The sequence below is a fragment of the Aplysia californica genome, unplaced genomic scaffold, assembly GCF_000002075.1.
Source record: "Aplysia californica isolate F4 #8 unplaced genomic scaffold, AplCal3.0 scaffold00145, whole genome shotgun sequence".
Lineage (NCBI taxonomy): Eukaryota > Metazoa > Mollusca > Gastropoda > Aplysiida > Aplysiidae > Aplysia > Aplysia californica.
Window position 1 is genome coordinate 1,304,744 of NW_004797415.1, and position 25,066 is coordinate 1,329,809.

Below are 25,066 nucleotides of genomic sequence, written 5' to 3' on the forward strand. Positions count from 1 at the left end.
GGGGTAACTACCGGGAAAAAAAGCGTCTGTATTTTAATAATGTGATTTTTCTTATTGAATTGCCTCTGCTGACTGTTATTATTTAGTTTAGTTGTGGAGAACGGTGAAACATTACCGAGAGAACCTTAGCCGTAGTAATAATTTTTAATAACTTTCAGTCTTTGTTTCAAATTTATTATTATGTCTTTTATTTCAATAACAATACAAAGTCACGCTTGACACAGGTAGCCTACCTGCGAGTACACAAACAACATGATACTTGAGTACACACGAATAGCAGGTGCAGACGAACATTCATTCAACATTTATAAATCAACCGAATGTCCTCTAAATTTAATAAACTGTTTATACTTACAAGTACTTTCTTCATTTTAGGCTATATTCACATGATAATACTATAGTATATATGCTAGACATATCTGGCATTCCCCTTGAACTTGAACATTGTGACAATTTTGTACAGTATAACACATATAGGTCGAACACAGAAGACTCGAAATCACGCATCCGTCGAACTGTGCCAGCGGTCCCTGTTTTTTCCTTCTTTACCTTTGTAAGATATCCCTCAAACTACGAATCCCTCGAACTACAGAGGCAGGTCCCGACGAATTTGAGCTATCCACGTGTTATACTATAGTTTGTTTGCCAGAAACAGTCCTCGGCCTTAATTTTTTTCTACTTCTGCTACTTTTACATCAGGTTAAGACACATTATATACCTGCTTAAATAGTGTTTAGACCCCAGCTATTACTGTTTATAATTTTATTTCTTCTTTCATCATTGTCTTTACTGTTCTGTCTTCAGCTTTTTACATTCTGTCTTTTACATGCTTTTCAATTCCAATTTGGCTATATTGATTAGCCTACTGCAAGTACAAGCACATATATGTCATCTTCCATCATGTTCAGTCAGACCCTGTTAAACTGCCCTCAGACCTGCTTACAGCTTACCCTTGTCTTGTACTGGTAGATTTCAGGCAGAATGCATAAAAATTGAAAGTGGCCTTTGATCTGGAAGAACATCTAGTCATGACAGAATTATTTTCCTTGACTTTGGGCAGTCAGTGCTCCAATTTAACATGCACATATAGCAAACAGATTTTCAGGTCCCAAAATTTTTCATATAAACTAAACCTATTCAAAACATGCACATAAAGTGTGAAAACAATTTGTAGGGGTAAAAATTGGCAACAGTAAAGGAAGGTCTAACTAAACGTGACTATAAATCTTTTTTACACAAAAGTAGTCGTAATGAAAGAGAGAGAGCAAGCATAGTATGAGTATATCTTAACAACCTTTCTTTTAGTGGAGGGAAAAAATGTGGGTCAACAGATCCGCCAAGTGCTCAGATAAAATTGGAGTGCTCCGATTTTTATTTTTTTTATTTACCCGTCAAAGAACCCGCATCAGATTTTCAATTAAAAAATTTTTTTCTTAATTCCATTTCCATTGGTTGTACACAACTTATTGTGAATGATGTGAAAATCATCATTAATTGTCAGATCTGTGACGGACATGGACGATCATAGTTCTCCATTCATTCCTTTGCTCGATATTTTAAAAACAGCGGCATTTTCCTGATTTTTCACTGTTACCCTTCTGTGTAGGCTCTTTAATATACTTTAAAAGTAAGTTGCTCTGGGTCTGCACCAGCCTCATTTGCTTTCAATTTTGCCAGTGAGAGCTAGATGAGATGCAGTTACAGTGCAATCAAGGGGTTAAAACCCTGTTATACCACCCGTCCCATTCAACTGCCAACTTCATAATGTTGGTCCCAAGGTTGGTGGTAAAGTAGGGTTTGACTGTATTTGCTTGACTTACATTTGAAATTAACTTGCAGAGAAAGCAGAATACTGATGTTAACCTCTGACAGTGCCTTTTTCTGGCAATTATTAGGCATTCATTTTTTTAGCAAGTCCATGGCACAAAATGTAATACACTATTCCAGAGTTTAATTTTTTTTTTTTTGCTTTCTTTTTTAAGCTGACGCCTTGCAACAATGAGTGACCCCAGCAGTGATGTGACAGTGGCTTCCAAAGTGTCCTTTGCAGAACTTTGTGGTCTGTTAGAAAGGATACAGAAGATGCAAGGGAATGAAAAGAAGAGAAGAGTTCTACGAGATTTTGTGGAGAAATGGAGACAGTTTCATGATGAGGTCCACAAAGACTCTCCTAATACGGTGTGTGGTATATTGTGACTGTCTCATGTTGTGTATTTTTATTCTTCTGTATTCAAGTATTGTGTGCCAATAATCCTTCAATAAAAAGCTTTCACTTTCACCTGTGTAACAGATGGGAGAACTTTTTAAATTATCATCCCTTCTTTAACAGCTGTGTTCAAAAAAGCAAAGTGGCATAATATATTCTTTTAGAGTGAGTCCTATGTGTAGACTATTTTAAAATGTCAAAATGGCCCTAACTATTTTGTTTAAAATGGCAAAATAAAAGAAATGGTTTCTCAGAATCTGTCAAAGTATTGAATAGCTGGAGTAACACTTTTATAGAATTTCATGCAAACAGTTTTGAATAAGTTGATACCTTTTCTGCCACAGACTGACTCGTTTTACCCAGCAATGCGACTACTACTACCTCATTTGGAGAAAGAGAGGATGGCGTATGGAATAAAAGAGGCAAGCAACAATCATGGTTTATTTTCTTAATGACATTCCTAGGGTGCCAATTGCATAGTTTTAGTTTGTCTCTTATCTCACTATGAATTTTGTTGATTGTTATAAACTTATTGAGAGCAAATCATCTCTCATTATCTCTCAAATTATGTTGCAGTAGTGTTTCTCCTAATTTCTTCTTCTTTGATTTGAATTCATTTTGATATTGTTTCAAAAAGATTATTGGGATAAGTCATTATGGTCAATGGTCTCCTTTCTTTCTGTTTGAATGATCATGGCATTCAGCATAGTGCGTAATGCGTTCACTTGAGAAAGAGCAACATTATGTTATTACACCCTAGCGACACAAATTTTTTAATGAACATTCTTGAGCACCAAAATTGTCGAGAAATTGTATCTGTAGTAATGTGAATAATGAGAGGAATAGACTTGTAAAACATCACGAGTCAAACATAAATAAAATAATAATCATGCACTGCATGTAATGTCTTTCTGTTTCTCTTCTCTCCTTCCCTCCTTGTAGCACATGTTTGCCAAGCTTCTCATTGAGGTTCTGTGTTTAGGCAAAGAAAGTCCTGATGCTCATCGCTTGCTACACTTCAAGGCCCCAAAGACTGCTCGTGCGGTAAGTTCTATTTTTATAGTTTATATATTGTTTGATTAAATTATAGGGCAATGTTAATTTGATTACATCATTCTTGCTCTTGCTCTCTTTGTTTACAATATCCCTCAGTGGAAATCTTAAAAGGAGGGTTATGGACGTAATCCAAGTTGCTCTCGACATCTCATCTTTTTTTCTTCTCTCTTTCCTCTTCTTCTTACGCTTTCTTTTACCTTCTTATTTAAAAAATGACAGTTCTCCATTGTTTTGTCCATACACAGATCTTCATTGAATGTTCTAATCTGGTGATAAGGTGTTGGCCATGCTTTCTAAAAGAGTTTGTCAATGCCCAGCCGGTTAGGATATTAAATCCATGGAAAATGCTAATTTTTCTTATTTTCCACTTCCCTCACTTTTCTAACCTGCTAATGGGTATTTAGCAGGAGTTGGAGATAAGATATATATGTAAATATGGGGGTTTATGTGGAATAGGACATCATGCCCTCTGTAATGTGAAAGTTTGAGACAATAAACTGGTTTGAGCTAGCTGGTTAAGTTAAGCTTAAATCGTGAGAGTCATCTATAGGAGGACATACATGGCTATGTACATGTAATTATTTACACTGGTCTAGTTTTTAAAATTGGATAATTATTTTCAGTGTGGGTTGTAGAGTGTTTAGTTTCTCTTCTCTTCATTAATGAGAGCATAAAGGTGTTTAAATTTTTTAACCTTTGTTGTTGTTAGCGATCCAGTAGCAGCTGAGCGTTAACTCTTCTGCATGATGCCATTCGGTAATAGTTGCATGTTTGTTCTAATTGTTGTCTTGAGGAGTAGAGGTAATTAGATGTGTGGGGTAGCTTGGGAAGAAAACATCCCCTTAAATCAGTTAGTTTTCTACAGAAGAACAGATGATGTTCCACTGTCTCTGAGGGTAGTCACATAGTGGGCTGGCAGCAGACTGCTTTACTTCAATTCGGTTGAGATGTTGGTTGAGGGGTACATGTTGTGTTTTAAGTTGGAAGATTATAATGAATTGATCTCCCCTCCTCAACTCATTGATTGGATCTTTGACCAGTGGTTTATTCATGTGGCCATACATCCTCTTTCCTGTCGTACCTGTGGCCCAATCATTCATCCACTCTTCCTTGAGGTTTGACTTGATCATTTGATCTTTTAACCTTTAAAACTTGAACATTACTTTTTATTGTTAGTGAGGGGGGAAAAGGGATGTAGGGTTTTCTCGAGCTTGTCTTCAGATTCATGGCGTGTGAGCTTATACTTCTGCAGTGGCTGTGAAATGCCATGTTCCTCTCAAATCAGGAAAGTATATTTTTTCACAAAATGTGCCTCCTTAGTTGAAAATATTTCAGGAACTATGTGAGCATAGACGTTTTATCTCAAACTCAATGACTCCAACAATTTTCAGGATGCGGGAGATTTTGCCAGTGTGGCATACTATGTCTTAAAAAACCGCTGTCCAGACAAAGGGTCCCTCAGCATTGAAGAGGTCAACGCAGACCTTGATGCCATCGCCATTGGCAACGCCAACAAAGCCAAGGATGCGGTGCGGAAGCATATGTTGCACCTCCTGACCAATCTGAGTGCCACAGAACAGAAGTGGCTCATACGCATGATCGTCAAGGAGTTGAAGGTTGGGCTCAGTCAGGCCTCAGTTCTGGCTGTGTTCCACCCTGACGCTGAGGAGCTCTACAACGTCAACAATAACTTGGAAAAGGTCGGTTGCTTCTTGTATGACTGCCTCTACCTTCAGTATCAACTTATGTATATATAAGGCATTAAATTTTAACAACAAATATACTTGCCTGTACATGATACCTTATTTAGAAGTCTGTTGTCTTGTCCGATGATCTGGTACTTTGTTTAGAAATCTGTTGTCTTGTCCCATCTTTTGGTACTTTGATTAAAAGTCTGCTGTCTAGTCCCATCTACTCCTACTTTGTTCAGAAGTCTGTTGTTATGTCTCACCTTCTATCAGGTTTGCCGGTTGTTGCGAGACCCTAAGACGCGGGCCCACGAGATCGGTATCACTGTCTTCTCTCCCTTTACACCAATGCTGGGGGAAAGAGCGTCACCTGATAAGGTACCAGTTTAAGTGGATAGTATTTCCTTTAGATTTTTGTCATAATAATTACTAAATTCTTGTTTTGGGGGGGTTTTTTGCTTCTTGAGATGTTGTCACTTAAGTCTGGAAAACTACATGCTATTCGTCTTTAAAGAAAACAAGGAATGTTCTTCTAGGACTTGCAGTTTTTTAAGTTTCTTAAGATTTCCACCGGAATGCTTTCTTTTTTTTTGGTCAGGGGAAGGATTTTGCAAAGTATATGGATTGGTTTATTTTCAAGAGTTAATTATTGTATAATATTCTTGTAATGCATATTTTGCCCACTTTAAAAAAATGTTGTCCTATAAATAATTATTTGTGTCGCGTTCATTGGAAAATTGCTGTTATGTAAATATATTTTAATAATTTCTGCTTTGACTACAAAGAATTGAAAAACTGAGTGAAATATCTCATCATGATAAGAGGCCAGTCTTGAATTCTTAACCAGGTTGAAAAGTTGATGGACAACAAAACATACTTCATCGAGACAAAATACGATGGAGAGCGTGTTCTGCTTCACAAGGACGGTGATGAGTACAAATACTATTCAAGAAGGTCAGTTGAGTTGCTACTTTCTCTTTATACGAAGCTGTGGTTTGTGCTGTCTCATAAATAATGGCAAACCCTTCATTAATCATCTGTTCACAAATGGATTATATGTAAATTTTTGTCACTGTTCATGTATTTGATTGGCAATGCTTTTGTTGAGACTGCTTTACGTTTTGACAGCCCACAAACTAGTAACTTTGTCCTCTGAGCACTCTCTGCTCTAGTAGAACAGATCCTTGAGTACTTGCAGACTTAGTTTAAACTTTTTAAAGATTTGGAGTTTTATCTATCTTAAAATGGAAATATGAAACATTCGAAATTTCAAAAGTCAAAAGACACTGTAAGGCTCAAATAAAAGATTTTTAAAGTATGTTTAGTCATGAAGACTGTCTTCACTCAGCCCTAATCAAACCGTCCTTTATGCTGTTTTGCTGATCTGTCAACTGCTTATCTCTCAGTTTTCTGAACATCTCTAGTCAATCAAATGTGACAAGGACTTGATTTTTATTATATGTGTGCTTGGAATATTCCAGTCTGACGCTTCTTTTTTTTAAAAACCCATTTGCTAATTGTTTCAGTGGGAATGAATACACTCATATCTTTGGGTCAAATGCCTTTGAAGGGACCCTCACCCCATATATCGCCAACTGCTTCATGCCTGGGGTGGACAAATGTATCCTGGACGGAGAGATGCTGGGATATCACGCTGCCACAGATTCGTTTGGTATTTTCCTATACTGTGCTTGTCTGAATATCACGTTGTAAATTTATAAATATTCTGTTGTTTTCTGTGAAGGAGGAATTATGATGCCTGCAAGTGGTACAATAATCTAAATGAAATTTAAAAATGGAGATGATTAAATTTTGTAGGTCTCTTTTTTCATAATTATACAGCAGCTTGTGGTCTCCTAATGTGGCAGTCATGATCTAGTTAAGTTTTCCAGCTTTTCTCACAAATGGCTACTGTGGTTTCTATTTATCGGAAATTGATAAGAAAGCTTTACTTTATTTCTCTGAGCCAGTATGTTGAGGTGCAGTTTAAGACCTGATTTGATGAAAGGAGAAAAGAAATGTAAAGCTACTGTCTTGTTTCCTCTCTACTTCCAGGTACAAAAGGTGAGCAGTTTGACATAAAGTCTCGAGATTGTGTGGAGAGGACTGGCTACCAACCATGTGTCCAGGTAAGTTTTCCTGACTTTGTTTTGTTTAAGAAAAAAGCAAAGAAAAAATATTTCTTTAGTGGGACTCGGGGACATTTGAATTCTAGGAGCATAAGTGGAGAAATTAATTTACAAATTGCATCAAATTTATTTATGCATACAGTTGTAGAGCTTAGTGCTTTTACTGAATAATTCACAAACTCATGATCGCTGGTTGATGTTTCATATTAGCCTGCTTTTTAGCTTAGGTTATTGAATCTTACCTATGGTGACCGTTCTCTTTATCATTCTGTCCTGTTACGCAGATACCTGGGTGGTGTCATCCCTGGCTCAGAGGTTGCTTTGCAATGACTCACCAGCTTTTACTATTGCTAAGTGCCTTTTTACACTCTTCCATACTTAATCCTCTCCTGTTATGTTTTTGCTCAAGGAAACAACTGAGTGACCAGCTCAAGGACAAGTGAAAGACTCAGCAATTTGTTGGGGAGGAAGGGGGGGGGGGGGAATTGCAGTACTTTGCAGATATCGATGTTTGTGTAGACGTTGCGGATGTTGCGTATACTTTGATTAGACGTAATTTGTTAATATGTGAGCCTTAATGGTGTGATCATGGTATTCAAGTGACAGGTGGTATGTTTACTGTAAAGTATTCTGGACATGTTTGTCGTCAGGTATTTGATGTACTGCTCCTCAACGACAGAGTGTTGACCAACACTCCACTGAGAGACCGCCTGCCTCTTCTGGAAGATGTGTTCACACCAGTGAAGGGACGCATCATCCGATCTGTCTATACCTCAGCCAACACCAAGTAAGTTTGTAAGAAAGGGTGAAGGGGGAGACTCAGGTCTGAGTGTATGAGAAGATGTCTTTATCTTTGTCTGACTTGAAAATTGGCTACAAAAATGCAGCTTTCTAAGAAAATGAAAATGTGTTCATTAACAAGACTTGTAGCAACTTCTTCAAACTCTGTCCATTTGTATTAGCATGCACATGCATTGACTCTTTCATTGTGGAGAGTCGCATGTCTGTGCTTTAATAATTTGGGTCCATTGTCTGTGTTGGAATGATTGGGGTCTTTGTCTTGCAGGCAATTGACTTGAGTTCAGTTCTCTTGTTAGGAAGATATACAAATATCCTATTACTCTTCTTTTTCTTTTTTTTTTCTTTTTCCTCGATGCTTCGATTGCTTTCCTTTTTTCTTTTTTTTTAATCAGTCATTTTATTGCTTTTATTTGTAATTTTTTGTCCAGCCAAGAGTGTGCAGATGCTCTGAACGAAGCCATTGACAACAAGGAAGAAGGCATAATGGTGAAACTAGCAGACAGCGTGTACCGACCCAACACCAGGAAAGGTGGGTGTACATGCTACAAGGCTGTGATGATTTTTTGACAAAGTTTTGCTTGCTAGAGTTCTTTGTTATGTCTTACGAATGCTTGTGTTAGTGTGTATGTGCATTTTATCTAAAATGCAGTTTGTGCAGATTACTACAATGATTCAAAAGCAGTCGACACTTGTAACAAATAAAGTAGGTGACCAAATTTATTTCACAGGCGTTTTCAAAGGAACTGGGGGGCTAAAACTGACATGACTGTGAAGATTCTTGATTAATAACAATAAATAGCATTTGTATAGCGCATAACCCCGCTCGACAGCAAGCTCTATGCGCTTTACACTATATTATTACCCCAGCAGACCATAGAACACTCAGAAACATTCACAGCTTCCCTGGAAGCATACAGTGCAAGCAGCTCAAACACTAACAAACTGACAAGCCCTTTCACTGTCTATAGCTGGGTACCCATTCCCACCTGGGTGAAGTGAGGAAAACTTGTGTAAAGTGCCTATCCCAAGGACACAATGTTGGGTCCCTGAGAGGATTCGAACCCACAACCTTACAGTTGTGAGTCCGAGAGCCTAACCACTAGGCCACCGATTAACTTCAGTAGCCTAGTTAGTAGTAGTAGACACTGCTCGATCACAGCAGACTGAAGTGTTCATGTTGTATAAGTCAATATTATGTCTCAGGTGGCTGGTTCAAGATCAAACCCGAGTACATCGGCGGTCTGATGGATGAGCTGGATCTGCTCATTGTTGGTGGCTTCTTTGGAGTGGGTCATCGTGGCGGTATGATGTCTCACTTCCTGTGTGCTGTGGCTGTACCACCAGCAGAGGGGGAGGAGCCAACGGTTTTTCACTCCTTTTGCAAGGTAGGCTACTTACAGTATGATTTTACTGTTCAGTCTCAGCCTTGTATTTGTTGCAAAAGTTTAAGTGTAAAAGTATTCAAGTCCCATTTTAATTTAGATAACCTAATTTGATGAGTTCATGAAGTGTCAAACTTGAAAGTGTTACTTCAGTGTCATTTGATATAAAGAGTATAATTTTTAAGGACAAATATCTGGTTTTGAAATTTCTAACTTTTAAAGGCTTAAAATAGTAGAACCGGCTCTAATAATAGCCTCCTGTCCATGACATTTATAACCTGGACAAACGACCACTTTTGACTTTGCCTTTAGCACTTTTTCTATAATGACACTGTCTGTCACAGAATGTCTGCGGTCATCGGCTAGTATGTCGGTACTGCTGTGGACTCCTGGCCAGTTAATTCACTTTACATGTGTGTGGGGTAACTTACATTGTGACCTCAGTCTGACAGAAAACCCTTTTATCGGGACAGAGCTGGTGATGTGACGGGCTCCATATCATTTTAAGCATATTGAAGAAGAAAGGGAGAATTGTGTACCAACATCATTACCTGTATTTTGGTTGGAAAAATATCATTCTAATGATTATTTTGTATTAGGCTATGTATTCTAAATTAACATTTTTCAACCACCATCAAGTGACAACTATAGGTTTGACTTGCTGAAATCTTATATTTGTCATCTTCCTCTGCAGGGTCAGCTGTTTTCTTCATAGGGAATGTCGAGTCATGTGTTTCACCTCCTCCATCAGCCTCCTCTCTCATCTCACTTCTCCTCTTTTTCCCTTTTCCTCAACTCTTTCTCCTTCCCTTTCTCTTCTATCGCTCCTACCTTTTCTCTTCTATCGCTCCTACCTTCTCTTCTTGTCAGACCCTCTACCCATATCACTTAAAATGCTCTCACTGTCTTCTTGTGTCACAGGTGGGCTCTGGCTACAGCAAGAAGCAGCTTCGTGAGTTCAACGAGCAGTTGGCTCCGCACTGGAGCGTTTACGACAAGCGCTCTCCTCCGCCACACTTACACCTGGCTTCAGGATTTAAGGAGAAGCCAGACGCGTGGATACCTCCAAGCAAATCATGTATAGTGCAGGTAATTTTTTTCGGAAAATAATGTTCACCCTTCTATCGCCCAGTGGTAGTGACATGGTGTGCCTGTGTAATACCTTGGTCAAAGGCTGATAGTAAATGGTTGTGTGTGACGGGAGAGGTTTGTTGTGGTATTTATGGACTCCCCTCCCCCTTCCCCCCCCCCTTCATTGGTCAAGTACACAATGACTCCCTTTGTTGGCCAATTTGTTTCAATGTGGTTTCTATCTTTGTCTCCAAAGGGAAATATAGTGTTGTAGCATGTTAATTGCAGACTACTTTTATCCATATGTTCCCGTTGAAAGAAATGCCAAGTGCTCATTTGCAGTAGGGTGAACTGAGGTAGACAGCTTAAGGTACCTGCCATAGTGAGGCAGCTTATTACATGGAAGAGCTGGGTATCAGTCTCTTGACATTACAATTGCAAGCCACGTCAAGCGATGTAGATGGTATGGCTTTGTGACTGATGGTTATTTGGGTGTTCTTTGAGTAAAAAAAATTTGTGAGGTAGCTTTGTGAAATCAAGCACTCGTCAAAATAATGAAATTGAGCAAACTGGCATTATTTTTGCTGCATTTGGTAATTTTTATCGAATTTTTGTTTTTTGGCTTAACACCATTGTTGTCCAATTAAGAACTGAAAAACGTTGATTAAAGGCACAAAAATGTAAGTTTTCAATCTCCACGGACTATCAAGTTATGGAAATAACCAAACTTTGGCGTCCATTTCTCTCCCAAATTCTACCTTTGAAACCATGCAACCTCACACCTTCTTCGATCTCAAATATTTTGACTTCTATTCAAGATTATTGGGCATTTTTTTTTACCGATAGCAAGACAATTGAACAAGTTTTAAAATGATACCAATAATTCCACACGCTCAAAAATTGACGAGCACCAGATTCTACCACGTCGTAACACATTTATCATGCTCAAATTCAGATCACTTAAGATATAATCGTAGTCACTATTTTCTTTTTTTTTAGCACATAAACCTCTCCACTGCATAATTTTATGCAGTTATGTGATGAGAGTTTAAGAGGAAAATAGAGACACAAGAGGATGCAACAGAGTACGAGACATCAATCAGTTCCTCTCACTCAATGCAATCGATATTTTACAATGAGCTTCGGCCTAATAAGCCACTTGCGCCATCATCACAGGACATGAAGTCTAGACCCATGCTGTTCAAATACCACTGTCTGCTGTGACAGTACTAGTGTTATCTGTGAACCATCATTGTCTCCCCTAGGTGAAGGCAGCGGAGATTATCGAGAGTGAACGCTTCAAGACGGGCTGCACCCTGCGTTTCCCGCGCGTGGAGATGATCCGAGAGGACAAACCCTGGGACCAGTGCATGACCACCACAGACATACAGGACTTTCGGGAGGTACGTGCATGGGGGGGGAGGCTGGGATAGTTTATTTTCCTTGTTGTTGTTGTTCTTCTTCTTCTTCTTCTTCTTCTTCTTCTTCTTCTTTTTCTTCTTCTTCTTCTTCTTCTTCTTCTCCTCCTCCTCCTCCTCCTCCTCCTCCTCCTCCTCCTCCTCCTCCTCCTCCTCCTCCTCCTCCTCCTCCTCCTCTTCTTCTTTCTTCTTCTTCTTATACTTCTTCTTTTTCTTCTTCTTCTTCTTCTTCTTCTTCTTCTTCTTCTTCTTCTTCTTCTTCTTCTTCTTCTTCTTCTTCTTCTTCTTCTTCTTCTTCTTCTTCTTCTTCTTCTTCTTCTTCTTCTTCTTCTTCTTCTTCTTCTTCTTCTTCTTCTTCTTCTTCTTCTTCTTCTTCTTCTTCTTCTTCTTCTTCTTCTCTCCTTGTGGGTGGTTGGGGGTGCTCTGGTGTGGTTTGTTTCTTCTTTCCTATCAAACATCTATCGTCCTTATCTCTCCTCCTTCTTTTTTTGTGTTTGTTACTCTCTTGTAATACCTCTAATCTTCAGCACTTATATGACCTTATTGTGTTGCAAGTGCCGTAAAACACTACAAAAACGAAACTCTTCTCTCCTTTTCTCTGTGTCTCTCACTGTCTGTCTGTCTCTCTTTCTTTCTCTGTCTGTCTTCCTCTCTCTCAGTAAATATATACTATATATTGACATTTATTGCCCAGTGTACGTTATCCACAAATTCTTTAGCTTCTCAACACAGCACCAAAGATATAAGAAAGGTAAACATCTGCAGTTTACAAGAAATAGTGTAATGTCTAGTTATTGTTTAGAACATTTGACTTTTTCTCTTTCCTGACTTGACAGAAATCTGGCGGCAAACTGACTGGGTCAAGGTTTGAGCTAGGTGATGAGGTGGAACCAGCCAAGAAGAAGCGAAGAAAAGTTGTGACGAGGGCTGTTCGCCCTACACTGATGGCACAGTTTCAGGGAGCAGACACGTCAAAGGTCACTAAGGTAAGATCTGGTTTGTATTTGAATCACAGTGATGTAGTTCCACTCAGATGCATTTAAGTAATCAAGTTTATTCATGTACTATTTGTGTGCTCCATTTTATTTCTGAGAAGATTGTACTAAAACTTAAAAGCTGTCCATGCACTTTTATTTCAGATGTCCGAAGTTTTGGAGGGAAAAGAATTCTGTGTGATCAATGGTCCCTCTAGCTTCCCAAAACAAGAACTGGAGAAGAAAATTGTGGAGTTTGGAGGAACTGTGGTGCAGAATCCTGGTCAGTACTTTCCCTTGTTTTGGTTCGGTATCACTTCCTCTTGAACTCTTTGTATAAGTACACATCCCTCTAGATCAGCTGGTATGTTGTAAGTACCTATATAGAATCTACCAGTGCGTCAGCTGAACTGACACATGGCAATGATTTGTTGTTAGCTGTCATAACAAGAATATAGGCTACAAAACTCCAGCCAATCCATACAATCTATAATTAGATTTTATATTTATTGCCTAGAGCATTCATTTTTATGTTGGTGGTTGTCGGGGGCTCTGGTGTGGTTTGCTTCTTCTTTCCTAACAAACATCTATCGTCCTTATCTCCCCTTATTCTTTTTTATGTTTGTTACTCTCTTGTAACACCTCTATTCTTCTGGAGCCTATATGACCTTGTGCAGTTGCGAGTGCCGTAAAACCTCTATAAAACTAAAACTAAACATTCATTTTCACTCAATTTGGTCTTTATTCATTAGAATTAAATTAATTGACTGACTCTGGTGGTCGTAAAGTTTGCGATATATTTTTTTCAACATCTGACTCCCATTATAGTGTCCCTTGCAATATTGAACTTTGGAATGTTTTTTTTTCATTCTAGCAACACAACTGTTGTTACTATTGGTTCAGTTATTGAAAGTCCCTTGCATTATTGAACTTTGGAACAGTTTTTTCCATACTAGCAGCACAACTGTTGTTCAGTGGTTCAGTTATTGAAACTTCAGCCTTTTGTGTTCACCAGTACACTTTAGCATAAAACGTTTCATATTTAGGATTATGATTTTTTCTTTACTGCTCACCTGACAACTTCACACCATCTGTGTGACGTTTTTTTGGTTGATGAAGGAAGAAAGGTACAATTATCATAACATTCCAGATGCCTCTACTCTGTGCGTCATCGTGGAGAAAGTGGCAGTCCGAGTTACTAACTTGATCAAAAAGAACAAGTATGATGTGGTCAGGGCAGACTGGCTCATTCGGGTCCTCGAGTCAACCAAATGGATTCCATGGTAAGAAAGTAGAATTGACTTTCCATTTCTTACACTGGGTGCCGGGAAAGAAGATGTATCGCAGTGCACAAAATAACAATTCAGGGCAAAGGTTTTATCAAAATTGTTTCATTAACCCAAACAGTAGCATTTGGTTCTATTTGTATGGGATAATGTGCTCCTGGACTCCATTTCGATTGTTATAAGCCCCTTTTTCCACTATGACTATACTGATCGAATTTTGTATTAAATGCCCATCAGTCATTAAGGGTGATTAAATCTTTCTTTTAAAAAGTTCCTGCTCATATCTTCATGGATCAAACCAGGACTCTTCAGATTTTCAGGTTGACAGCTATGATGCACTGGTTGCCTAAGAATTAATTTTCAGCAGTGCCTGATTGCCATGCAGACCTGGTTCTCTCCTCTGAAAAGGATAATTATTGTGTCAGGACATGGTGGAATCAGGCGCTCGTCAATTTTTGGGTACGGAATTATTAGTATCATCTTAAAGCCTGTTCTTTTGCCTTCCTTTCGGTAAAAAAAAATCTTTTTATGGTGAAAAGAAGTCAAAATATATGTGATTGAAGGATGTCAGGGTTGCTTGGTTTGAGGGGTAAAAAAAAGTAGCGAGAAAATGGCCGCCAAAGTTTGATAACTTCCATAGCCTGAGAGTCCTTGGAACTGACAATTTACATTTTTTGTGCCTTTGATCAATGTTTTTCGGTAAAATCCACACAAAAATGTGTTTTTAAATGGACATAAAAAGTGTTGGGCCAAAAAAAGAATATTTTTTTAAAATTTCCCTTCTGCCCCCAAAAAATGCTGATTTCTTTGATTTCATTATTTTGACGAGCGCCTGATTTCACCATGATGCCTCACAATTGTCATTTATTTCCTTCTCTAGGTGTGGTGAAGAAAACACACTGTGTCAGAAAAGTAGTGGTAGAGTTTAAGCCCCACATCATATTTGGATGGGTGTAAAAGTAATTACTTTTGTTTTAAAACAACATATTTCACACTGCACAGCTGAACTACAGTTACTCTTGTCAAAGACAACCACCCATTGTCAAAAAGTGGTCATCTTAGATAGGTGATCCTCTTATACAGTGTCATTATGATATAAAAAAGAATGCAGGTGGAAGTGGGAAGAAGTCTTTTAGACAGGTGGTCATTGGAGCAGTTTTGACTGAACTCTGAAATTTCTCTCACCATTCATGTTCTCGCGCAGGTCCCCGGGGGACATGATTCACACGACAGCAGCCACAGAGAAAGCTTTTGAGCAAGACTATGACCAGCATGGAGACAGCTACACACGAGTCACCTCAGAGGAGGAGCTGAGGGAAGTGTTCCAACGAATGGTGAGTCAGGGACACAAACTGCAGTGTGCTGACTTTACTAAAATCACCAGCACAGCCACCACTTTCAGCACCACTGCTGCAGCCACTACTTCTACCTCTTCCACAGCCACTGTCATCACCTCTACCAAGACTACTATCTTAGCTCCCGTAGCACATACCACCTCTTGTACTGCAATCACTATTTCAGCCACCTCCACCACTACCACAACCACTACCAGCACCGTACTTGTACTGTAAAGCTCACCAAACTTGAGCTCTTGTAACTCAAAAACACTTTTCTGGAATTTATCTGCCACAATTTTTACTCTCTATACTACTCTTAAAAACACAACCAGTGAACCGCTGAATGAAATACAAATAGCTAGACCACTTTTTCAAAGTGAGTGGGTCTTCTTTTGAAGTACAGTGGAATCCTGTTATAACGAGAGGAAGGGGACCGAAACAAAATGTCCGTTATAGCAGGATTCTCGCTATAAGGGATCCAGTAATAAATTCAAGGGAAACTGTAAAGTAGGCCTAATCTATGAGTTTGGGGTTCTGTTTATTTCCTTTTGCCATCTCCCCTGATGATGATTTTGTTTCAACATGACCTCTAGGTCTTACTTGATCAAAAATCGAATCAGTTTTGTTTCTCTAGCACTAGATCTAGCGATGTGGACTGACAGCTCGGCGTAGGCAATTAGAAAGAAAGGTCTCTGGACTAACTGGCCCGCTGTGTTTTCCCCCCACCCAACCCCACCCTGCGGTGCATTCTGTCTGCTTGCACACGTCACACATTCGCTCCATCCATCACATTGCTGTGACCTCTCCATCCCCGCATCGGAGAAGTGAGAGGCATGGCAGGCCTTGATAATCTAAACTGGCCTATCACGCGATGCGTTCTGCTTGTCTGCGCATGCCACACCCTCCCTACTCAGTTGCTCCAGCCTTCATTGTTGACGCACATGGGCTCTCCTATTCTTTGTTGTTTCTCAAGATCAGCAACAAGTTTCTCAACTGGCGAGGTCTTGCATTATGTATGTATAATTGGCCTATGCCATGTGCACAGCAGCAGCAATATTCCGTTGTAACCGACTCGCAAGTGTGTTTGATAGCGCTATAGCAGTATTTTGTTTACAAAGGTAAAGAGGAGAAAAAAAACGGGGTTTTAGAATAGCGCCTTTATAACAGACTTCTTGTTTTTTCCGGACTCGTTTAAGTGGACTCCACCGTAGATGAAATGCCATATATTGGACTTCAGTGAGAAGATGTAGCCAACTCTTGAAATGGTCAGTGGTGGAGCAACTGAATAAGAGTTTTGGGAGAACATGTGTTGCAGGAAATCTGTGTCTTTGTCACAGAAAGTTTTGGTTACCATGTAAACTGCATAACCACCAGTACACTGTATCTCGTAAATGTTGACATGGTCCCAGTGACATATAACAATGCTCAACTGCATTGCAGTTATAATGGAAATTGGGAAGGATCGTGCTGAAAAGCTTCTTACTTTTGCATTTAAAATGAGACGGCTGAACATCCTTATTGTGTTTACACTTTAGTAGACATTGAGTCGTACTTGAATTTCTCTGTCTTTTCAGAAAAACTTTGAGAACATTGATCACTCAGAGATTGCAGAACTGGAAGACGAATACTTTCCTGATGATTCTCCTTTCGGTCTGTTCAGAACATGCAGGTTAGTGATAAAATAGAGCGTTTAAGTCTTCTAACCTGGTCTATGTGTTTGTTTTCACTTCTTTAGCTTGTAGAGCTGTTGTCCATATTTTTTTGTCAGTTGAGCAGGTTTTTTCAGCAATATTACAAATTAATCTTGTTTGTTTCTGTTTTATTGTTTCACTTTTAGTAAATGTCAAGTTTTCATTTCTACAGTAGTGTGACAGAGTAGCCTGTTGGGTTATGTGTGAGAGTCAAATGAATGAAAATGTGTTACGAGTGGTGTCTTGCTGTTTTCATTTGATAGCAAATGATACACTCAGTAGCCTACTTACATGTTTTGGATAAAATGCTTAAAATAAATATCTATTATTGTCTGTTTTCAGAATCTACCTGGACAGCAACCTTGTCTTTGGTGACCCAAGCACTCATATCCCAAACTGTCCCTTAGACTTGATACGATTGGAACTGCGGTTCTTTGGTGCTGAAGTTTGTGAGGAATTGAACCCAAATGTTTCTCATGTGTTAGTCAGTGAAAGGTACACTTTTTATCTTGCTATTCTACTCATCATGTTTTAGTCCAATGCAGTACTCTAGTGTACTTAGGACAGGAGAAGAGTATAGGTGCTAGAATTCGATTACTCCTGATATTTTGAACCTTCAAGGGGTGAAATAATTTGCACTGTCCGGTCCCCCAGACGCAAATTAATTTGAGAACTTCATGAAAATTAGAGTGGATCATGAAAAATGCTTATAACTTCCTTACTTTTTCAAGATAAAAATATGAACTAAGCATCATTAAACTGGAAATTGAGTGAAGAAAAAAACCTGAGGTAAAGATTTTCAAAACAATACCTTGGCATAGATTTAATTTGTTTGTTTGTCAGAGTTTCTTTGCCTCTGTGTTAGTCCTGATTTTGTGGTATCAAATTTCTCCTAGTCCTACTGTGTGAGTGATACAGTTCAAAGCAGCCAGGGACACAGAGGGCCATGCCTCATCACTATTTGCATTAAAATGCAGTCTGTTTCCTCTTGAATCACTACTATCCCAGTAAAATGCATTGAATAGGTAACCCCCTGGGGCGGTGCTACTGACTGAAGTGTCTTTAGGCCACCCCCAAAGGACATTAATATGTTCTTATGCTCGGTAGAATTGACTTGTAAGCGGAGTGGCTACTCGCCCGATGTCGGGTTGCTAGCGTAAGGCTACTCGCCCGATCCAGAATTTTTGCACATGTTCCGGGAGAACGAATTCGTTCGATTAGCCCGGCCTGGCCTGTGGCTTCTGGCCCTTTGGGATTTCTGCTCATGTTCCGTGTTCTGGCCCTAGGGATTTCTGCGCTTGCTCCTTTAGAATTGGTGTTATCAATCGCGCAAGATTCAGTCACTCACTCGGTCACTCCTTGTCCTCCAAGTCAAGAGTCGGATCAGTTCTAGCGTAAAAGTTTGACTCTGACTGCAATTATCTGACCAAATTGACATTATAATACATGTCATGTGTGAAGATGGGACTGGCCAGAATGTGTACAATAATGACTGTATTGCATCGGGTCAGCTTGCAAACCGACACTGAGAGTCAACGACAAGAATCAATAATTCTAATAACATCCCCCTCCCTTTCTCTCTCTCTCTCTCTCTCTCTCTCTCTCTCTCTCTCTCTCTCTCTCTCTCTCTCTCTCTCTCTCTCTCTCTCTCTCTCTCTCTCTCTCTCTTTCTCGTTCTCACTCTCTCTCTTTCTCCTGTCCCTCTCTCTCTCTCTTTCTCCTGTCCCTCTCTCTCTCTCTCTCTCTCTCTCTCTCTCTCTCTCTCTCTCTCTCTCTCTCTCTCTCTCTCTCTCTCTCGTTCTCACTCTCTCTCTTTCTCCTCTCTCTTTCTCTCTCTGTCCGAAGACAAAATTTATCGCTTTCAACTCAGCGCTGGAACGTTTGTTTATACTCATATTGAGTCATATCACGGGCCTCGGAAAACCTCGGAAGACGACAAAAACAGATAGTGGAAAAACATCACCTATGATCTATTTTGGGCCAGTCACAGAGGTGTGCGAGGTGCTCTCAATAGCTTTATGTCGCTCGGAAGGCCGCGAGGCCGTGTTTACGCTACCTAATACGGGGTGCCCACTACGGATGGGATCGCCCGACTTGGTCGCCTCAAAAACAAACTTGTTTGTTTTCAGTTACAGGCGATCGAGTTGGGCGATCGGCCCGATCCAGCCGTAGTGGGCACCCCGTATAAGACTAAGACTAGATCTAGGTGACCGGCTTCGGGTGGGCAGAAAATGCTAGCCACCCGAGGTCGCAGAAATCCCCACGGGCCAGTAGTGTCAGGCTACTCGACCGATTTCGGTCAACTAGCCTGGCACTAGCCACCCGACATTGGGCGAGTAGCACCGGCCAATTGTAGATGGGCTGATTCATCAATGTCATGCTCATAACTGTTCCTTAACTGCATGCTTGGAACTGCTGCTTTTTCTTTCCTAATCCTCACTATCGTCATTTTTCCTCTACTTCTTTTGTATGTTTCAAGTTTGTCAGTCTCTTGTGACCCACTATTTCCGGGGTGCCTTGATAGTAGAAGAAGACTTTTGAAGCTAGAGAGGTGAACAGAGTAAGTCTGATTCGCTGTAAGGACTTCTCTGTTGACATCCACCCCTTGGCTCTCATATGACCTTATGCAGTTGCGAGCGCCATTAAAACCTTACTAAAACTTTTAAAAATTGAACTGGTTGCAAACAGTCATATTTGCAGCCATTTCAGATTCAATTACTGCCTTAGTGACTGATGTAAACAAATTCCTGGACTGTTTGTTTTCTATTCTAATTCTGGGTTTAGATTCTTGTTTGGGGCAGGAAATGCTAAGAAAATCTTCCTTGAAAAGAGTTTAACTTAGTATAAACCATTTCCAGTGGTTCTGTACACATACCAGGTCTAAAGTGCCCATGTTCATGATTCGGACTGATATCAGCTCTGAGAGACATCAACGGCATCACGACTACAGTTGCGATGCCCTCATGATGGGTTAAGAGGCCCTACAAGATATCGTTTGATCGTACAAGAAACATTTGAAATTACTACACATGAACGTATGCTTTGAGTTGAGTTTACCAGAGACAAATTATTTAGACCATTTGCTTTATATAGATATAGATCTATAGATAGGGCAGCTAAATGAATATGAGATAGTGCGTAGTTGGCGGGTGCTCTGGTGTGGTTTGCTCCTTCTTTCCTATCAAATAACTATCGTCTTTATTTCTCCTTCTTTTTTTATGTTTGTTACTCTTTTGTAACACTTCTAATCTTCAGCACTTATATGTATGACCTTATTGTGTTGCAAGTGCCGTAAAACTCTTAATTTTAAAAAAATTGTTAAGAATATGAGATGCACACTTGCCCCACTATACAATGGTGGCAAAAATATGCTGTCTTAAAGCACTCGTGCATGAGTTATAGTGATACTGCAGTTTTATTGTACGATCATATTTGGAACAGCTTACGTAACATTAGAATTAGACTGCAATGTTGTGTCTGTTGATCTTAGCATGGTTATTGTATGTGAACTTGATTTCTACTTTTTTCCCAGTGACCTCTCTAGAATAGACCAGCTGAAGGAGGTGAGACGTGTCAGAGCAAAAAAGTTCCACATCGTGACGGAAAAATGGATGCGGGCCTGCATGGAGGAAGGCTGTATTTGTACAGAAAGGATCTATGAGCCATGAAGTCACAGTGTAGTAGCAATCATCGTTCTATTGTGTTGTTCCTGGTGAAGCACTCTGTCCTGGCACTGATAGTTGTTTAGAGCAATATAATAACGGATATCCTGACTTCAATTTTTGTGGGGGGGGGGGTTCTTTTGGGGGTTTTTTGGAAAACGGGATGATTGTAAAATGTTCTACATTCCTATTGATGCAACGTAGGCTACATCAATATGAGGTTGGGGCTGCTTTAACCGTCACTGTCAGGGAATACCTGGACTACACAATATCTCAGCAGAAAGAAGAAGATCAGTAAGATATCTTTCCCCATGCAGGAATCAAGCCAACATCTTTTACATATAAATCAAAGTGCCTAACCACAGAAGTTGGAGCTCTCCCTTTCTATTGGTTGTCAAGACTGGTCTCAGATCTGGACTATATTGATGACATGATATATATATAAATAAGTTATATTGCTCAATAGGTCTCTCTCACCTGTCTCACAGTCATTTTCACAAAATAATGCATCTGTATCAAACAAAAGATTGTGACACATTATGAACTACTGCTAGCAACATTCTGTATCAGAGCATCTGTTTCGATGTAGACTGACCAAATTTACCATTTTGTTTCCATAACCCAAAATGACAGATGAGACACATGGCGTGTAGTTGTTCAATTGAAGTTGGACAGTACTGTTTTTGATGTTTTTTCTTCAAAGTGCTAACAGTTTCTTGAAATATGATTTATGAAGCATCACTGGGAAATCAGGCGCTCGTCAAAAATGTAATTGTTCTGCCCTCGGAGCAATTTTTATTTAATTCTGTTGTTTTGGGCTCAATAGCTTTTGTGTCCACTTAAAAACACATTTATGAATGGATTTTATTGAAAAACATTTACCAGGCACAAAAAATGTAAATTTATAATTTCCAAGGACATAACAGCTTCAGAAGTCACGAAACTTTGGTGGCCATTTTCTTGTTAATTTACCTCTGACACCAAGCGACCCTCACCTCTTTTAGTCGCTAAAATCTGAACTTCTATTTAAAATCCATGTGTATATTTTTCATCAAAAGTAAGGCACATGAATAGGCTTTAAGATTATAACAATAACTACATATGCCCAAAAATTGACGAGCGCCTGATTCCACCACGTTACGTCATATTCCTTTCTGCTACAAGTTCAAGGTACACTACATTCAAAGGAAAAGAGAGATGTCCCTCTCAGAAAATGTCGGGTTTACTGGTTGTTTTAGAATTAAATTTTGTTGTAGCATGCTTCATTGTAATAGAGCTTATGATGTCAATGTTGTACAGTCAAAATTGTCCAAGACAGCCACCCATTGTCGAATGAGAAGAATGGTTGTCTTAGACAAGTGAAGGTCTTGAAAACAATGTCATTATAAATGTTTTAAAAAACACAGGGGAAGAAAATGGGTAGTGGTCATTTGCACAGATGATTGTGGCTATTAGAGCCTGATAAATGAACATACCCTACGGCCACCCAACTGATGTATAAAGCCATCTGAAAATGGACCACTTGCTTTTGATCTGTGAATATAGTATGCGGCAGACGGCAGGTGTGCACCCTTTTGTGCCCTGCACCTTCTACTTCTTTCTCTATTGACTTAGTTCGTTTCTGTATTTGACATTACATAATGTATTTTTTTATCATGATCCGTCTTGCGCTGCACTCTGTTCAACACTGTCTTCCTTTCAGGCCTTGGCCTGGTTTGTGTTATCAGTGTCTGGTGTGAACTACTTTGTCAGTTTATCTCTTACATAACTCGACCTTGACCACAGCTTAACAAGTGGGTTTTATCATGGTTTATTTTTTTTTTCAGTTCCTTTTCTGCCCTATGTGCATTAAAGTTAAAGCCATTTGACAAATTCAAAAGAATTTTAGTGTGATCATAAGGCTTTGTTCCGTCACAATGGCCTATAGTGTTTGTAGCCCATAGTAGTTAGTCCTAGGCTATTTTTCATTCATTTATTGTAAATTTTCTTTCCCACTCGAACAAACAAGTTTCCAATTTCATGTGCCATAAGGGATACTAAATGATTTGATTGAAACCTCTAAAAACTTGGATGTTTACAGTCTAGCACACATATAAGAAACATGCCCACACAGGGAACAAACTATCAGGTCCCAAATATTTTCTACTACATTATAATTATATTCTTTGTATTTAAAACCTATACGTTGCAAAATTTGTAAATAAGGAAAAGATTTCTGCATCCCGCTGATTTCACAATGTGTGTGCTAGAATTTATTTTTCTTGTTGATTGTAAGAATGAGATGTACGAGTGTAGGGCCTACATGAATTAAATAAAAATAACTTTGGTTGTGTCCATACTTCTGTTGGATATATATGGACCTATAGATCTAGCTGTATCGTGTCTGGCCTGAAGTATATGTACTTGTATTGTTTTGGCAGCAGTAAAATCTTACTTTTTTTGTAATAAAACAATTTTTGTTACAGTTTCTCTTTTTTTTCTTTTTTCTTTTTTTTCTTTTTTTTGTTGGGGGGGGGTGGTCTTTGTAGCTATTTTGCGTATCGCCTGACTGTTATCTCTCATTGTCCAGTTTCTTACTGATCTGTTCTTCTTTTTCGTGATTCTTCTCATTTTCTCTTAATGTTACTTCCCTATTGTGGACCTTCTAAATTACCCTGTGTCTTGTTGAAAAGAAGGCCATAAATTATACCTCACCAATTTATTTCTTTTGAAACATTCCGAAACATTCCTCCTTTTTCTCTTGCCCCGCCCCCTTCCTCTGTGTGTCTGTATGTCTGTATGTCTGTCTGTCTGTCTGTCTGTCTGTCTGTCTCTCTCTCTCTCTCTCTCTCTCTCTCTCTCTCTCTCTCTCTCTCTCTCTCTCTCTCTCTCTCTCTCTCTCACACACACACACACACACTCTCTCACACACACACACACACACACACACACACACACACACACACACCATGGGTGGGGGCTCTCATGGCCCAGAGGTTAAGGTGTTGGCCTCTCATTCAAAGGTCCCGGGTTCGAATCCAAGTAGCAACCGAAAAATTTTCGTCTCTAAAACTGTCTTCTTTCACCTTCTTTCCTGCTCTCTAGCAATATTCTGTCGTCTGCTTTCGTCTCCTCTTTCTGCCCCCACCCCCTCACCTCCTTTGCCCCCTCCTCTGGCTCCTGACTCATTCTGCAGCCTTTCTACTGCTACTCCTTGGCTCCTTCTTACTGCTGTCTTTCAGCCCCACCCCTGATCTTCTGGTAGGAAAGATCTACACCTAGCCTTCTCGGACAAATCTAGGAGGGCCTGTGTGCAAATTGCGCATGTTAAAGATCCCTTGGTGGCCTAAAACCATTAAGAGTAGGCTTCGGCCGCCACCCAAGTAAAAAAGGTTAATGTATCCCGCACGCTCATATGACCTTATGCAGTTGCGAGCGCTGTAAAATACTTACCAAAAAAACAAAAAAAAACCACCATGGGTCTGTTTAGCTATCCCCGTGGTTTTATGCACCCTGCATAATTTAACAAGATTCGATCATTTTTTGCATAATTTCTTATCATTTTCCTTTATCATTCTTTGTTAAAATTAACAGAATCGCATAATTTCACATTTTTGGGCTCAATTTGCATAATTTCAGAAATTTTTTTTGCATAAAACCGCGGGGACAGATTTAGGTGCTCACAAGTAACCTCCCTTTTTTGCTGTTGCTCTTGTTTATTTATTTTTTTAGAGTCTGGACCACTCTGTGAAGCCAACTGGTGTTGCACTGCACCACTGACTATTCTCGGTGTTCTACCGCGATGTTTCTGTTCAGGTCCTACTTGAGGGTGTACCACCGGATCGTGGGTGGTTGGCGGGTGCTCTGGTGTTATTTGCTCCTTCTATCCTATCCAACATCTATCATCTTTATCTCCCCTCCTTCATGTTTTCATTTGTTACTCTCTTGTAACACCTCTTATCTTCAGCACTTGTATGAATGACCTATATATTTTGTTGCAAGTGCCGTAAAACGCTTACTTAAACTAAAGTAAACCACCTGATCGGGGGCTCTCGTGGCTTAGAGGTTAAGGTGTTCGCCTCTCATTCAAACGTCCCGGTTTCGAATCCGGGTAGCGACTGAAAAATGTTCTTCTCCTTTCACCTCCTCTCCTACTCTCTTGCAACGTTCTATCGTCTGCTTTCGTATCCACTCTCTGCCCCATCCCCCCCTCACCCCTGCGCCGTCCTCTGGGCTCCTGACTCTTTCTGCAGCCTGCTACTGCTACTCCTTGGCTCCTTCTTACTACTATCTTTCAGCCACACCCCTGATCTTCTTTTCTAGTAGGAAAGATCTACATTGAGCCTTCTCGGACAAGGGCGAAAAATCTCGGAAGGCCTGTGTGCA

General features: G+C 39.7%; 1 protein-coding gene across 1 annotated transcript in view; it reads left to right on the forward strand.

Moving 5' to 3' along the window:
• The window catches only part of LOC101859326 (DNA ligase 4), a 30,975-nt gene extending 7,808 nt beyond the window's left edge, over positions 1–23,167 (forward strand). Inside the window, exons 2-21 of the mRNA XM_005097063.3 lie at positions 1,983–2,178; positions 2,551–2,628; positions 3,149–3,250; positions 4,654–4,962; positions 5,224–5,328; positions 5,798–5,904; positions 6,477–6,622; positions 7,006–7,079; positions 7,730–7,866; positions 8,309–8,409; positions 9,084–9,265; positions 10,184–10,351; positions 11,599–11,736; positions 12,588–12,737; positions 12,891–13,008; positions 13,876–14,008; positions 15,216–15,345; positions 16,923–17,017; positions 17,382–17,534; positions 20,572–23,167. Of these exons, the coding sequence (XP_005097120.1) occupies positions 1,999–2,178; positions 2,551–2,628; positions 3,149–3,250; positions 4,654–4,962; positions 5,224–5,328; positions 5,798–5,904; positions 6,477–6,622; positions 7,006–7,079; positions 7,730–7,866; positions 8,309–8,409; positions 9,084–9,265; positions 10,184–10,351; positions 11,599–11,736; positions 12,588–12,737; positions 12,891–13,008; positions 13,876–14,008; positions 15,216–15,345; positions 16,923–17,017; positions 17,382–17,534; positions 20,572–20,707 (2,742 nt within the window). The 5' untranslated portion in view covers positions 1,983–1,998 and the 3' untranslated portion in view covers positions 20,708–23,167. The remainder of the gene's footprint in view (positions 1–1,982; positions 2,179–2,550; positions 2,629–3,148; positions 3,251–4,653; positions 4,963–5,223; positions 5,329–5,797; positions 5,905–6,476; positions 6,623–7,005; positions 7,080–7,729; positions 7,867–8,308; positions 8,410–9,083; positions 9,266–10,183; positions 10,352–11,598; positions 11,737–12,587; positions 12,738–12,890; positions 13,009–13,875; positions 14,009–15,215; positions 15,346–16,922; positions 17,018–17,381; positions 17,535–20,571) is intronic.
• The last annotated feature ends 1,899 nt before the right edge of the window (positions 23,168–25,066 follow it).